The sequence below is a fragment of the Triticum aestivum genome, chromosome 2D (assembly GCF_018294505.1).
Source record: "Triticum aestivum cultivar Chinese Spring chromosome 2D, IWGSC CS RefSeq v2.1, whole genome shotgun sequence".
In the NCBI taxonomy this organism is placed as follows: Eukaryota; Viridiplantae; Streptophyta; class Magnoliopsida; order Poales; family Poaceae; genus Triticum; species Triticum aestivum.
The window spans coordinates 642,155,156-642,170,564 of record NC_057799.1 but is presented as its reverse complement, the minus strand read 5'-3'; the positions used below and the strand labels follow the sequence as shown (position 1 = coordinate 642,170,564).

Below are 15,409 nucleotides of genomic sequence, written 5' to 3'. Positions count from 1 at the left end.
ATTTTATCATGTTCTGAATATTCACCAATATTCAAAACATAACAACAAATTTTCTGTTTTCAAACATCAACATATAGACTTGCAAAATAAGCATGGTAAAGGCTATACTTGACACTTTTATTGAAATGAAAGATAATAAAACTTATTATAAATAACAGCAAGCAAATCTAAACAAAATAAAATGACGCTCCAAGCAAAACACATATCATGTGGTGAATAAAAATATAGCCTCAAGTAAATTTACCGATAGACGAAGACGAAAGAGGGGATGCCATTCGGGGCATCACCAAGCTTAGATGCTTGATTGTCCTTGAATATTACCTTGGGGTTCCTTGGGAATCCCCAAGCTTAGGCTCTTGCAACTCCTTATTCCGTAGTCCATTGAAACTTCACCCAAAACTTGAAAACTTCACAACACAAAACTCAACAGAAAACTCGTAAGCTCCGTTAGTATAAGAAAATAAAATCACCACTTCTGGTACTGTTGTGAACTCATTCTTTATTTATATTGGTGTTATTTCTACTTCATTCTAACTTCTCCATGGTTCACACCCTCTGATGCTACCCATAGATTCATCCAAATAAGCAAACAACACAATGATAACATAATCTGTCAAAACCAGAACAGTCTGTAGTAATCTGGAAACTTTCCCTACCTACGTAACTCCAAAAATTCTGAAAAATTAGGACAACGTAGAAAATTTGTATATCAATTTTTTGTAAAAAATTCAGATCAAAACCACGTTCCAGTGAATTTTCAAAATTCCTGGTCTGGGAGCAAAAGTTTCTGTTTTTGCACAGAATCAAGTCAATTATCATCCACACTATCCCAAAGGCTTTACTTGGCACTTTATTGAAACAAAATCTATAAAACATGATTACTACAGTAGCTTTATCATGTGAACACAAAAAAACAGTCGGGGTAAATATTGGGTTGTCTCCCAACAAGCGCTTTTCTTTAATGTCTTTTAGCTACGCATGATGATTTCAATGATGCTCGTATAAAAGATAAGAATTGAAACATAAAGAGAGCATCATGAAGCATATGACTAGCACATTTAACTATAACACACTTCCTATGCATAGGGATTTTGTGAGCAAACAACTTATGGGAACAAGAATCAACTAGCATAGGAAGGTAAAACAAGTATAACTTCAAAACTGTAACCACATAGAGAGGAAACTTGATATTATTGCAATATGTAGAAGCATAAGTTCCCCTCTCATAATAATTTTCAGTAGCATCATGAATGAATTCAACAATATAACTATCACATAAAGCACTCTTTTCACGATGCATAAGCATAGAATTTTTATTACTCTCCACATAAGCAAATCTCTTCTCTTGAATAGTTGTGGGAGCAAACTCAACAAAATAACTATCATGTGAGGCATAATCCAATTGAAAATTAAAATCAAGATGACAAGTTTCATATAGTTATCATTATTCTTTATAGCATACATGTCATCACAATAATCATCATAGATAGCAACTTTGTTGTCATAATCAATTAAAACCTCTTTCAAGATAGTGGATTCATCACTAAATAGAGTCATGTCCTCTCCAAATCCACTCTTATCAATATTGTGAAAAGATTCAACACTCTCCAAAATAGTGGGATCATTACTTAGAGTTGACACTCTTCCAAACCCACATTCATCAATATAATCATCATAAATAGGAGGTATGCTATCATCATAATAAATTTGCTCATCAAAATTTGGGGGACTAAAAATATCATCTTCATCAAACATATCATCCCCAACCTTATGCCTCTGCATATCATTAGCATCATGGATATTCAAAGAATTCATACTAAAAACATGCCAAACATTTTATTACATTCTTCCTCTAGCAATTGATCACAATTGTCGGAATCCTTATTTTCACGAAAGACATTAAAAAGATGAAGCATATGAGGCAACCTCAATTCCATTATTTTTTTGTAGTTTTTATTTTATAAACTAAACTAGTGATAAAACAAGAAACTAAAAGATTCAATTGAAAGGTATACCTTCAAGCACTCACCTCCCCAGCAATGGCACCAGAAAAGAACTTGATATCTACTATGCAACCTTCTTCTTGTAGACTCGTGTTGGGCCTCCAAGCGCAGAGTTTTGTAGGACAGTAGCAAATTTCCCTCAAGTGGATGACCTAAGGTTTATCAATCAGTGGGAGGCGTAGTATGAAGATGGTCTCTCTCAAACAACCCTGCAACCAAATAACAAAGAGTCTCTTGTGTCCCCAACACACCCAATACAATGGTAAATTGTATAGGTGGACTAGTTCGGTGAAGAGATGGTGATACAAGTGTAGTATGGATGGTAGATATAGGTTTTTGTAATCTGAAAATATAAAAACAGCAAGGTAGCAAGTAACAAAAGTGAGCGAAAACGGTATTGCAATGCTTGGAAACAAGGCCTAGGGTTCATACTTTCACTAGTGCAAGTTCTCTCAACAATGATAACATAATTAAATCATATGGCAATCCCTCAACATGCGACAAAGAGTCACTCCAAAGTTCCTATCACGAAGAACATAAGATGAATTGCTTGTAGGGTATGAAACCACCTCAAAGTTATTCTTTCCGATCAATCCATTGAGTTATTCCTGTAAGTGTCACAAACAGCCCTAGAGTTCGTAGTAAAATAACACCAAATGATACACATCAATCAAACCCTAATTTCACCTAGATACTCCAATGTCACCACAAGTATCCGTGGGTCAATTATACGATATGCATCAAACAAGTTCAGATTCATAATATTCAATCCAACACAAAGAACTTCAAAAGTATCCCAAGATTTCTATCGGAGAAAGGAATATGAAAACGCGTACCAACCCCTATGCATAGATTACCCAATTGTCACCACGGGAATCCGCAAGTTGGTAACCAAAACATACATCAAGTGGATCAATAGAACATCCCATTATCACCACGGATATCCCATCGCAAGACATACATCAAGTGCTCTCACATCCAAAGGTTCAATCCGACATAACAAAACCTCAAAGGAAAAGATTCAATTCATCACAAGGTAGAGAGGGAAGAACACCATAAGATCCAACTATAATAACAAAGCTCGCGGTACATCAAGATCGTGCCAAATCAAGAACATGAGAGAGAGAGAGAGAGAGATCAAACACATAGCTACTGGCACATACCCTCAGCCCCGAGGGTGAACTACTCTTTCCTCGTCATGGAGGGTGCCGGGATGATAAAGATGGCCACCGGTGATGGTTTCCCCCTTCGACAGGGTGCTGGAACAGGGTCCCGATTGGGTTTTCGTGGATACACAGGCTTGCGGCGGCGGAACTCCCGATCTAGGTTTCTTTCTTGGGGTTTCTGGATTTATAGGAATTTTTGTCCTTGGTTTCACATCGGGGGGTCCACGAGTCAGCGACAAGGCAGGAGGGCGCGCCCTAGGGGGGTGGGCGCATCCTCCACCCTTGTCGTTGACTCGAGACTCTTCTGGCCCAACCCTTGTGCTTCAGGGGCTTTTTCTGGTCCATAAAAACATCATGAATTTTCAGCCCATTCCGAGAACTTTTATTTCTGCACAAAGAACGACACCACGGTAGTTCTGCTGAAAGCAGCGTCAGTCCGGGTTAGTTCTAATCAAATCATATCAAAATCATATAAAATTGTTGTAAACATGACATGAATACTTCATAAATTATAGATACGTTGGAGACGTATCAGTATCTAGCTTAGAAGAAGAATCAAACATTCAGAATAAATAATAAACTAACTCCGGATGAAAGTTATTTTTTTAAATAATGTAACCATCTGCTTGACACAATTTCATAACACACCTAGTCGCTCATCTTGACACAGACGTCGTCGATGACATAGCAACCCAGCCACTCAAGCCAATAAGCTTGTGCTGGCCACGTCTGGCCCTCCCAGTCTTAGTCGTAAACTGCGCCACAAACAAAAGCACTTAGTAGCCCACCCCAACAATTTACTGAGCACCTGACATGCAATTACTTCATGATGAACCAGAAGGGGCACATCAGTGAGCTCATCCAAGATAATTCAGCAACAACCTTGGCACATGAGAAGAGGGACCTTACAGAAGTGCTTGCTGATGTTTAGGATGAACGATGTTCACATCCTTGCCAAGGTGGGTTTCAGGTCTGAGAGACGCACCCTGGCAACGTCCTCTACTTCTTCTCCCAAGCAACCATCCTTGCACCTCCACTTGCTAGATGGTCCCCATTGACTGCATATTATCCAAACTCCTCCACCTCTGGCCTCCATATACTGCAGAGAGAGGGAGCCAATCCATCTGAAAAGTAGAAACTAAATACAACCAAAGAACGCCACCATCGTTTGTTTCTACACTAGATCGGAAGGGTGGAATGACAAGGGAGGCAGTGTCCATTTCATCCTTTCCGTCACCATTGGCCTTGAGCTCGCCGGAGCATGGGAGGAGGAAGAGAGGTAGAAGGAGACAACCGAGCTGAGTCTAAGACAACGAAGGACGAAATCAACGACCCAGACACGCTTGGCTGGAAAGAAAACGGGAAGGAGGGAAAGAGCTAGGAGGAGGCACCTGAGGCGAGGCGAAGATGGCAATGACAATGGCAGCTCAAGGACGACACTCAAACCCTGATCCGACCATGAGAGACCCCGATCCACCAGCATTGACACATCGAACGCCATTAATCACTCGACGAGAAGACATAGAGAAGATGGGCAGAGGAGAGTGAAGAAAATACACATGAGGCGAGGGCTTACGCGGTGGTGGCGGCGGGTCCGATCCAGATCCACAGCCTGGTCAAAGAAAGAAGGGGGCAAGTGAGCAGAGAAGAGGCAACCCACACACTCTCTCCCACCACTGTCAAGCCAACAACCACTATCAAAACCCCTAGTCTAACCCCGCCCAAACCATAAAATTACCCACCTCTGCCATCTGTAAAAATATCCGACGACTCATGTTGATCCAGGAAATATCCAATCGCCTGTGTTGCTCGGGTCTGAGATCGGACGACCAGGCTCGCTATTAAACAGATCCGACGGCCCAAATACTCTAGGGCGCGTTTGATTCAAAGGAATTCTATAGGATTTTTGGAGGATTGAAATCTTTTTGGAATTTTTCCTACGTTTGTCCTTTGATTCATAGGATTGAATCCCATAGGAATTTTTTCAATGGAATCTTTTGTACTACATTTCATAGAAAATCTAACATCCACTCCAATCTTTTTTTACAATTCCTTTGTTTTTCTCATGAAATCAAACACTCCTTGCTAATCCTATATGGTTCAAGTGGGCATGACACTTTAATCCTATACTTTTTCTATTCCTGCGTTTTTAAAATCCTGCGAATCAAAGAGGCCCCCAGTGAATGTGAGTGCTTGGTTTTACAAGCTACTCCCTCCGTCCCATAATATAAGAACGTTTTTGACACTAGTGTAGTGTTAAAAACGTTCTTATATTTTGGGACAGAGGGAGTATCTAATATGGGATATGCAGAGAAAAAAAAAATGCTCTCCCTCCTCGTCAGTCCCCCGCCTTATCCTCCGCCGCGATTGCGTTGGCATCGTCGTTGTTCCCGGGCCATTCGAACTCTCCTCCGGAGTCGCAATGCCGATGCAGTTCCTCTCGCTGCCCACCGCCCCCGCCGCCTCTCCGGCGCCCCACCTCCTCCCACCCAAGCCCTTCTTCCTCAAGCCCCTCTCCTCCTCCGCCTCCTCCTCCTTCCGCCGCCCCTCCCAGCCCCCGCCACCGCCCCACAAACCCTCCTCTCCGCCCCCGCCGCCTCCGCCTCCTCTCCCTCTCCCCAACCCTCTCTCCTCCAAGCTATGGCTCTCCAGCAAGCTCTCCCCGCCCCCCCCTCCTCCTCCTCCGCCCCGGACGCGGCAACAGCACCCTCCCCCGCCTCCGGTGAAGCCGGAGCCCGAGCCGGAGCCAGAGGAAGAGGAGGATGTGGATGATGTGGACGAGGGTTTCCGGCAGAAGGGGAAGGTGTTCGTCGGGAACCTGCCGCCGCGGGCTCGGAAGGCGGAGGTGGCCGACTTCTTCCGCCAGTTCGGGCCGCTCGACAAGGTGGAGCTAGTGCGCGCCCACGACGACCCCGAGCGCAACGCCGGCTTCTGCTTCCTCTACTACGCGGACGCCGAGGGCCAGGCCGCGGAGGCCGCGGCGGAGCGCGCGGCGGAGGTCGACGGGGTGGACTTCCGGGGCAGGTCGCTCACGGTGCGGCTCGACGACGGGAGGAAGGGGCGGGCCAGGGCGGAGGACCGGGCGCGCTGGGTGGACCACGGCCAAGGGAAGGAGCCGCCGTCGCCGTGGCACCACGGCAGAGACGAGGCCTGCCGCGAGTTCCGCAGGGTCGTGGAGTCGCGGCCCGAGGACTGGCAGGCCGTCGTCTCCGCCTTCGAGAGGATCCCCAAGGTGGGCGGCTCCCCGTACCACCTCGGCCTTGTTTTCTGCTACTCCTAGTTGCAGTGCTCCTCCACTTTTATAACATGCCAATTGCATATATCATCTTAACATGTGGTGATACTGATATGGTACTGAATATTAACTCTAGGATGCCAATTGCACAATAACGCGAGGATGGTCTAGTAGTTGTCCATTTAATGGCAGATGATCTGTGATTGCACACACTGAAAATTCACCTTCTGTAAATCCTCATTTGCCTAATGTAGTTGCTGCACAGCTTTCCTCTGTAACTTCAATCTGCTGTTTACTTTGATGTCACCTGCAATTTCAATCAAAGTTCAAGTTCCCAAATATCTGGCTAGTTGACTAAAGAATTAGCTGCTCTACAAGGTGCCCTTCATTTACATGAACAATTCTTGTAGTCATTCTGCATTTTCTGTATATCTTGTAAGCTGTAGCCATGTGCAGGAATAGATATTATATGAGTTGATTAAGAGTTAGCGACCCTATATTTTTGTGTGTGCAAGCAACTGGCGTTTCAACTCATATCGATCCTTTCATGTTTGAAAATCTGGATAATGATATTTATGCACCCAAGACCTCCTATGGAAGTTGCACAGCCAATTTACTTGATATGCAGGGCCGAAAAAGTAAAGTAATGTTGGTTTAGTTGATGCTCGCTGCTTTTTTTTTTATTGTGCAGAAGATAGAATCGCCTGAGTCTCATTGTGATTGAATTCTTTTGATATGATCCATTTATATTCGTTGTTTTGATTGTTTCAGCCATCAAGGAGAGAATTTGGTCTGATGATTGTGTATTATGCCAAGCGGGGTGATAAGCATCATGCTCGTGCAACCTTTGAGAACATGAGAGCAAGAGGAATAGAACCCAATGCCTTTGTCTTCACAAGGTTGGTGCATTTTAGCTGTTACTTACATTTTTTAGGCCGTTTCTTTTCCATGATAGACAGACTAATGTAGGATAAAATAAAATCCAGAGGTCTTGTGCAAACAACTTTATGAAATAGACAAACTGCAAAACTTATTACATGTAAATTGACTAATTGAGCATGAACATGTTTCTGCATGGTACCAGAATGAAAGGTGACTGAGGAAATATTAGTCGTGAACCGACCCAGAAACAGAATAGGCTGCCACCTTAATGCCAGTTTGCCAATGTGAAATAAAGATGTTTATCGATGCAGATAGTGAGATACAAAGGCAGGTGGTTCTCAAGGTCACATCTAGAGCTTTGCATAGATAATGTGCTCCAGTCATAATTCTCTTTAAACATAAAATAAAAATCCTTCAATAATGTGTTGTAGTCACATTGCTATTATACTTCTACATTTGCGGTGTTGCTAGAGATTGATTGCTTCACTTTGCTGGTTTCTCCCCTCCATTAAATTTAATTCATTTCATGCAGCCTTGTTCACGCTTATGCAGTTGCTAGAGATATGCGTGGAGCGCTGTCATGCGTCGAAGAAATGAAAGCTGAGGGCATTGAGCTGACAATTGTTACTTACAGTATCCTTATTTCAGGATTTGGCAAAATCAATGATGCTCAGTGAGTAACCAACCCCCTACCCTTCCTCCTCCCTCAGTCAATTGGAGCCATGCTCTATGTGCTCCTTATCTGCTTTATTCAGAACTTCTGATATTTATAACAATACTTCTGCATTTGACAGATTCAGACATTTTCTTTATGTACCATGTCACTTGACTTTTCATGTCTCTATTTCTCAGCCCAAGATGGCTTCTTGCTAATATCTTTTCTCTTGTTTTCGAAGATCTGCAGACAACTTGTTCAAAGAGGCTAAAACCAACCTAGGGGATCTCAACGGGATCATATATAGCAACATCATCCATGCCCATTGGTTAGTGTTACCAGATTCATCAGGCCCTTCAAAGTTCAAATGGAGATAACTATTATATGGGAAATGATTATGATGCTAGTATGTTACCTAATTGAGCCATGTAGTCATGGCAGCTTGTTGCTCATATAGTATCGATCTAGCACTCAAGTCTATGTAATTTTCGCAGCCAGTCTGGCAATATGGATCGAGCTGAAGAGCTGGTCCGTGAAATGGAAGAGGATGGAATAGATGCTCCCATAGATGCATATCACAGTATGATGCATGGATATACTATCATTCAAGATGAAAAGAAATGTCTAATTGTGTTTGAAAGGCTGAAGGTATAGTCTATAGTGGGAAATGACATCTCATGGCTAATTGAGCTGGCTGGCATTCTTACATTATTGTTTTCTCCTTCCTGAACCTACAATACATTTTGAAGCTCTTGGGTTTGGGGTGGATTAAGTATTCTGTGTCACATCCTTTTTGATCTGGTTATTTACTTTTCATTTTGCAGGAATGTTGCTTTACACCATCAATAATTTCTTATGGATGCCTTATTAATTTGTATGTCAAGGTAAAATTCTAGCTTATACCTTTCCAATTTTTTCATTGCCTGCGTGGGTCGCTGCCTGCTGCCTTGCGGAATAGCCTTTTACTTCCCCGCAAAAAAGCCTTTTACTATCTTTTTCCCTTTGTGTTAAATGTGTAAAACTAGCTGATTAGGGTTTTCTCTTTTGCTTTCTGTTGCTCTTTGTTCTTTATACTAGTGTCTGGCAGCTTTAATGGAAGAAAGATTTCTTATGTAAGATATTTGAAGTGCAACTGTTGTTCAGATAATGTGCAAGTGATGTTATCTGAGGAATTGTCCCAGGCTGGGGCCGTAAAGTTGATAAAGCTATTACGTGCTTGATAGTTATTGATGAACTTATCTGCTTCATAATGTCTTATACATCCAGTACTCTCTAGCATGTTCACAAATCATAGTTTCAACATGCAATTAGGTAAATGAAACAAAAATGTAAAAAGAAAAAAAATATCTAGCCCTACAGTATAGACCAACAATATATGAGCATCATTTTTGTGCATGTTGCATTGCACTCTATGATGACAGTCGCTGATGCCGCTTTGGTATGCTTTCTTACAGATTGGTAAGGTCGCTAAAGCTATAGCTATTAGCAAAGAAATGGAGTCATATGGAATCAAGCATAACAACAAAACTTACTCTATGCTGATCAGTGGATTTATCCATTTACACGACTTCACAAATGCCTTCCGCATATTTGAGGAAATGCTAAAATCCGGTCTTCAGCCTGATCGTGCCATATACAATTTGCTGATAGAAGCATTTTGTAAGATGGGAAATATGGATCGAGCTATTCGCATTCTGGAAAAAATGCAGAAAGAACGAATGCAACCATCGAATAGAGCATTTAGGCCAATCATAGAGGGGTTTGCAGTTGCTGGAGATATGAAAAGGGCTCTGGATATTCTTGATTTGATGCGACGAAGTGGTTGTGCTCCCACTGTAATGACTTACAATGCTCTTATCCATGGGCTAATTAGAAAGAACCAGGTATTTTTCAAATACATCGTAGCTCTTGAAACTTAAACCATGCGCTGTTGTCATTTTCTTTACTTGTCTTGTAGGTTGAAAGGGCCGTTTCTGTGCTTAACAAGATGTATATTGCTGGTATTACGCCAAATGAACATACATACACAATCATTATGAGAGGTTATGCTGCTACTGGGGATATCGCAAAGGCATTTGAATATTTCACGAAGATCAAAGAGGGTGGTCTAAAACTTGATGTCTACATTTACGAGACGCTGCTAAGGGCCTGTTGCAAATCAGGGAGAATGCAGAGTGCTTTAGCAGTCACCCGTGAGATGAGCTCTCAGAAGATATCAAGGAATACATTTGTATATAACATTCTGATTGATGGGTAGGTACTCTAGATAAGCTCTTTGACCAATATCCGTTAACCTTGTTCTCCTACAGTTCTGCTGGGTTATTATTTGTTGGCTGGCTCAGTAACTCAGGTAACCTGTATTCATTTCATGACTAGTGGAGCTTGTAGAACTAGTAAGCCAAGTTCTAATTCAGAGAGATGAAGAAACTATCATGATAGTTCTTTATTGAATTAGTTCTACAGTATTTTGCGTGGGCATACTGCAGAATAATTTATGGTCTGTTTCACAAAGTATTTTAGGCAATTCCTTTTGCTTGTCTATAATCACTGACCTTTTTCTCTAGGTGGGCTCGGAGGGGAGATGTTTGGGAGGCAGCAGACTTAATGAAGCAGATGAAAGAAGATGGAGTCCCACCGAACATTCATACATATACCTCCTACATAAATGCATGCTGCAAAGCAGGAGACATGCAGGTACAATTTTTTTTGCATTATTAATTTGTAGCCTATTGTTACTGGATGCTGGAGATAGACCGACAAGGATAGTACAATTCCTTGTGACAATCATGACTACACATTTTCTAGTACAATGAACTTTATCCTATATGGCTTCATCTTATCAGAATTAGAATTTGCGAATGGATAAATATTTCTATTGGGTGTTTCTTTGCACACTATCCGTTGATTTATCTTAATTAAATGATTTATTGTAGAGGGCACAAACGGTGATAGATGAGATGGCAGATGTCGGACTGAAACCTAATCTCAAGACATATACTACCTTGATTAAAGGCTGGGCAAGGGCGTCGCTTCCAGACAGAGCATTGAAATGTTTTGAAGAGATGAAACTGGCGGGGCTGAAGCCTGATGAGGCTGCTTATCATTGCCTGGTAACTTCACTTCTCTCAAGGGCAACTGTGATGGAGGGAAGCACCTACACAGGAATCTTGAGTGTTTGTAGAGAAATGTTTGAGAACGATTTGACTGTTGATATGCGTACTGCTGTTCACTGGTCAAAATGGCTTCACAAGATTGAGATGACTGGAGGCGCACTAACTGAAGCACTTCAGAGAATATTTCCTCCTGATTGGAATTCATTCGAAGTTCTAGGAGAGGTTTCTGATTCTGTAAGCACTGGGGACTCGGATTATTCCAGTGATTCTGATTTTAGCGATGGTGATGAGAATCAAGACGCTGATGACAACTGACAACCTGTAACCAACTTTTAACGGTATGCACTCCCGAGCTGCTTTGTGTGAGCTCTGCCGGGGTTTACCTGACAAGGTATGTTGTATGCCTGTGGGAAAATGTAACACTACCTTCTGCGGATGCTAATAAATACACAGAAATCATGTTTATATTTCTATCATTAATTGTCTGTCCATAATTTTATCAATAATGATTTAATAGGAAAAGGAAGTTTGCTTAGTCATGATAATTTTTGTCGTTTCTGAAAGCAGTATTACAGAGTAACTAATATTCTTTTGTTTGAAATGACAGTGTCGTTGAACAAACCATGTTCTCGCATTACATGTCGGCAATTTGTGGACGACCCAAAAGTTGGGTCTGGAATCTTACAGTGCAGTAAGCATGAGCTGCCTGGCTTCTGCTGCATTTTTTTAAGAGCTGCCGACAGTCAGCAACAGTTCTACTGGCGCTAAGGGCTCAGTCTGTCATTGCAAGTTTGCAGCAGACGAAGCTTACTCAGTTATGTGTGTTCCTGTACAGAACAGTGACTGCCGTAGGTAAATATTCGTGAGGTATGGGCAAGTTCAGTTTTGTTATGCTATCCTTGACTAGAGTCCAACTTGTTTATACTCGTAAATGAATCTTAAGACGAGGCATTTGCATAAATGTTTTTTCAGCGTATTAGCCACCCACAACCAATTTTTGGCTTGCTTTAGCTATGGGAAAATCTGGGTGCTCACTTCACAGCATTCAAATGTTAGGAATCGGACGCAAGGAGCTCATATATCTATGTTTCTCCGTAGGACTTTTAGGCCTATGGCTGAGTAGTGAGTACCACTGCTTTGATGGGCATTTTGTAAAGCATTTCATAGCACATGACTCCTAACTGGTGTAGGGCAGTACAGTATGTGTACAATTGTTCTGTAATCTCAGCACTAGACAAGCCCTATAAAATACGAGATAATCTGAATAGTGAATACTGATAATATGTCGCGGAACGAAGCTTCTCATTGCCTCCGTGAGGAGATATTAATTTTATTTTTTTGATAAATAGGAGCATAGATTGTTGTCTCGTCGGTGTCTTAGAGTAGTATACATTATTGTGGTTTTGGGCAGATTCAATGGAGGAATTCCCCTCTTATTAGAGTTTGAAGTACAAGTACAAGTCCAATCAAGTGCTAGATGATGACTGTGGTCTCATTAAAGATTTGGCATCTTCCAGTACAGCAGCTTCAATAAAATGAGCCTTAACTTAGCACAGCCCGGCTCAGCATCACTTGGAAATGCACGCCCCTGAGTCCAAGCTGGGCTGAACTGAATGCCTGCACAAGCCGGCATTAATACGGTTCTTATGAGCCCAGTTTCTTGAGATTGGCGTGTGTCTGTAAACTCGTAGCTGGCCTGGCTGGTAGGAGTAGTCCATCTTTCTTCATTGATTCAAGCAAGAGTGGTCTCCATCCCACCCCCCATTCAAGTCCTGCCCACAAGATAACACAGTGCTCCATTTATGCCACGTGAATAGTAAAATCAGAAAAAAAATACAATAATTTTTTTAAAAAAAGTTCTGGAATTTTGGGGTATCAAACTTGATCGACCATTCTACTCACGTGCGAAGTTTCGTGAAGTAATGACACACCCCTGGTATCCTTATTGAAGAAAATACAATCAGGGCCTTACCATTCATCAAACAGTGTTTTTTTTAGTATAGCTTCGATTTTGTCATTTTTGCCCGGAATACGACGATGTCATTTCTTCGTGAAAGTTCATATGCGAGTACACGGTAGACTATGCATGTTACAAAAAAAATATATCAGTTTTCTATTTTATTTTTCCTAGTATTTTTTTCTTTCGAATTTACTGTTCTAACGGGTGCGCGTGGAACCATGCTCCAAAATTCCTGTCCTCCATTTATGCCCGTTATTTAAGCTGCATTCATCTCCATTCATACGCGCCATAAATTCCTGCTAGGAAACCTTAATGTAGCTGCAGTATTTTGTATTCAGTGTGCCACTTAATGTTCTTTGGACGATAAGGATGTGCCAGGAGTACTGTACAGAATATTTTTAGACCATCAATACTGCGAAGAATTTCTTTCTCCTTGCACATTTTTTCTGAATAATATTTCTTTTGGCATTGCAGCCTCTGCCTTGTGAGACAGTCAAGGTGGCAAAGGCTTGAGGCCGTGTCTGGTTTCGTGGAGTTGTTAGATGTTGCCCTATCCTAATGGGTGGAAGATGGAAGGGCCTGGAAATATGTTTGTTCACACAGGGCGAGCAACCGGAAATGGCACCACAGGTGGGCAACAAACGAAATCTCCTTTTTGTTTTAATTTCCTTTGGCAATGGACTTTTGGAATCTCTAGTGGGATTGTAACTGGGATCGAGAAAGTAGCCATAGTGGCGGCAGTGCTGTACAAAGGCTTGTCTGCTATATAGTGATATATTTGAACAGATAAAATATCTGTCTGTTTTTCTATTCTGGTGAATTTGAAGTTCAGATAGAGCGTGTGAATCGTTAGTTGGCTCTTACTTTGGCACGACTCAGCTGTTGTATAACTAAATCTATTTTGAGTGATTCCGAGAGCACAAGCCTAAATATCATTTACTCCGTCTGTCCCATAATGTAAGAGCATTTTTGACAGCGCTACGCTCTTATGAGGGAGTAGTTATCTCTAGTTCTGTTCTGTGGCCAACTACTCCTGCAGTGACACTATTTATGACCACCTCCGTTGTGAAGTGTCAACTGTGTCTTTGCGGATATTTTGGTTCTTCACCCTTAATTTTAGCGAAGGGAAACACATAGCGGTACATGTATTTCTCTAGTTCAGTTTGTTTTCAGTGCTCTGTTTTATTTCTGCATTTCTGTTTTATCCACTTGTTAGACAGTTATAAACAGACCCTTGTAACCTTATTGGAGAAGAAAAGAAAAAGAGCAAGGAGAAGTAGAAGTATTTGAACCAAAGTCGAGCGGGACAGGGGAGGACGCAAACATTATAGCCGTTCGCTGTTGATGCATTCAAGTGACCCCCTCTTCTTGATGCACAACAGAAGCGCTATATATATACAGCAAGGTGGCACACCATTCTTCCGCAGCCCAAGCACGGGCACACCGTCTCTTCCTCCCTCCCTTTCTTTCTCCCTGTTAGTGGTCGCCGGTACACAGCACCCACCTACCTAACAGTGAAACGACGTAGTACACGAGCACTAGGTTGATAGGCAGGAGCTGATATCCATGGCCAGCATGGCTCGGTCGCCGGCGAGCTCCTGCGTGTCCTCCGACGAGGAGGAGGCCGCCGCGGCCAAGCCGATGGTGGTGGCGGGGTGCCCCCGGTGCCTCATGTACGTGATGCTCTCGTCGGAGCCGCCCCGGTGCCCCCGCTGCAACAGCCCCGTGCTCCTGCAATTCCTCCACGGCGCCGACACCAACACGAACGCCGCCGCCGCCGCCGACGCCAACACCAACACCAACAGGCAGGACAGCAAGAGCTAGCCTGCCTGCCTGCTTGCTCGCTACTCCTTTCTTACCCCCTGTAGCCGTGATGATCTGCATGGAAATTTCAGGTCCTAGTAGTAAGTAGCTAGCTTTCAGAGCGTTTGCAATGCGGATTGTGACCAGTCACCATGTGTCTGGATGATTGGATCGGATTGCACGACTATTTCTGCTCTGATTTGATTCTAGTATTAAAGATGGGTTCATGACCAATCAACCTCCAGCTAGCTCCTTTTCTGAAAAAAAAACCTCCAGCTAGCTATAGCAGTATAGCCAGCCCGGATGGTGAGGGAATGATCAAAGTAAGGGTGGCATATTACGAATTTACGAGGGATGGATGGATGCATGATCGATCGATAATCTGTGACGGTTTTAACGAGGGATCACCAAGTAGCAGTACTAGCAGATGGAATGAATATGAGTGACAATTGAATCGGGATCGGTGGTTGAGAAGAGGTATTTGTTAACACCATCTAAAAAAAGAATCACGCATGAGCTAACCCATAACGCGTTGTTCTTACTTGAACAAACAACATATTTATGATTACAACATCTATGTAATTAACCATCC

General features: G+C 42.5%; 2 protein-coding genes and 1 long non-coding RNA gene across 5 annotated transcripts; 2 read left to right on the top strand and 1 right to left on the bottom strand.

The window, feature by feature from the left end:
- Positions 1 to 3,267: 3,267 nt before the first annotated feature.
- Positions 3,268 to 4,812, bottom strand: LOC123055289 (uncharacterized). Of its 3 annotated transcripts, XR_006426574.1 has the most exons (4): positions 4,561 to 4,812; positions 4,079 to 4,473; positions 3,818 to 3,924; positions 3,268 to 3,585 (listed from the first exon to the last, which is right to left on the bottom strand). It is a non-coding gene; the product is annotated as an uncharacterized lncRNA (long non-coding RNA). The 3 variants fall into 3 exon arrangements; XR_006426572.1 differs by having other exon boundaries at positions 3,268 to 3,924; XR_006426573.1 differs by having other exon boundaries at positions 3,268 to 3,924; positions 4,079 to 4,268.
- Positions 4,813 to 5,575: 763 nt separating this feature from the next.
- On the top strand, positions 5,576 to 13,949 carry LOC123055287 (pentatricopeptide repeat-containing protein At5g04810, chloroplastic). The gene is made up of 12 exons (XM_044479284.1): positions 5,576 to 6,401; positions 7,176 to 7,303; positions 7,819 to 7,959; positions 8,183 to 8,269; positions 8,436 to 8,589; positions 8,766 to 8,825; positions 9,396 to 9,824; positions 9,899 to 10,194; positions 10,506 to 10,635; positions 10,875 to 11,445; positions 11,662 to 11,921; positions 13,489 to 13,949. The coding sequence occupies exons 1-10, from the start codon at positions 5,592 to 5,594 to the stop codon at positions 11,367 to 11,369; spliced, it is 2,730 nt and encodes a 909-aa protein (XP_044335219.1). The 5' UTR covers positions 5,576 to 5,591; the 3' UTR covers positions 11,370 to 11,445; positions 11,662 to 11,921; positions 13,489 to 13,949.
- Positions 13,950 to 14,464: 515 nt separating this feature from the next.
- LOC123050706 (protein GL2-INTERACTING REPRESSOR 1-like) lies at positions 14,465 to 15,160 on the top strand. Its single transcript, XM_044473463.1, has one exon. It carries the CDS (start codon positions 14,581 to 14,583, stop codon positions 14,836 to 14,838), a length of 258 nt encoding a protein of 85 aa, XP_044329398.1. The 5' UTR covers positions 14,465 to 14,580; the 3' UTR covers positions 14,839 to 15,160.
- Positions 15,161 to 15,409: the final 249 nt, after the last annotated feature.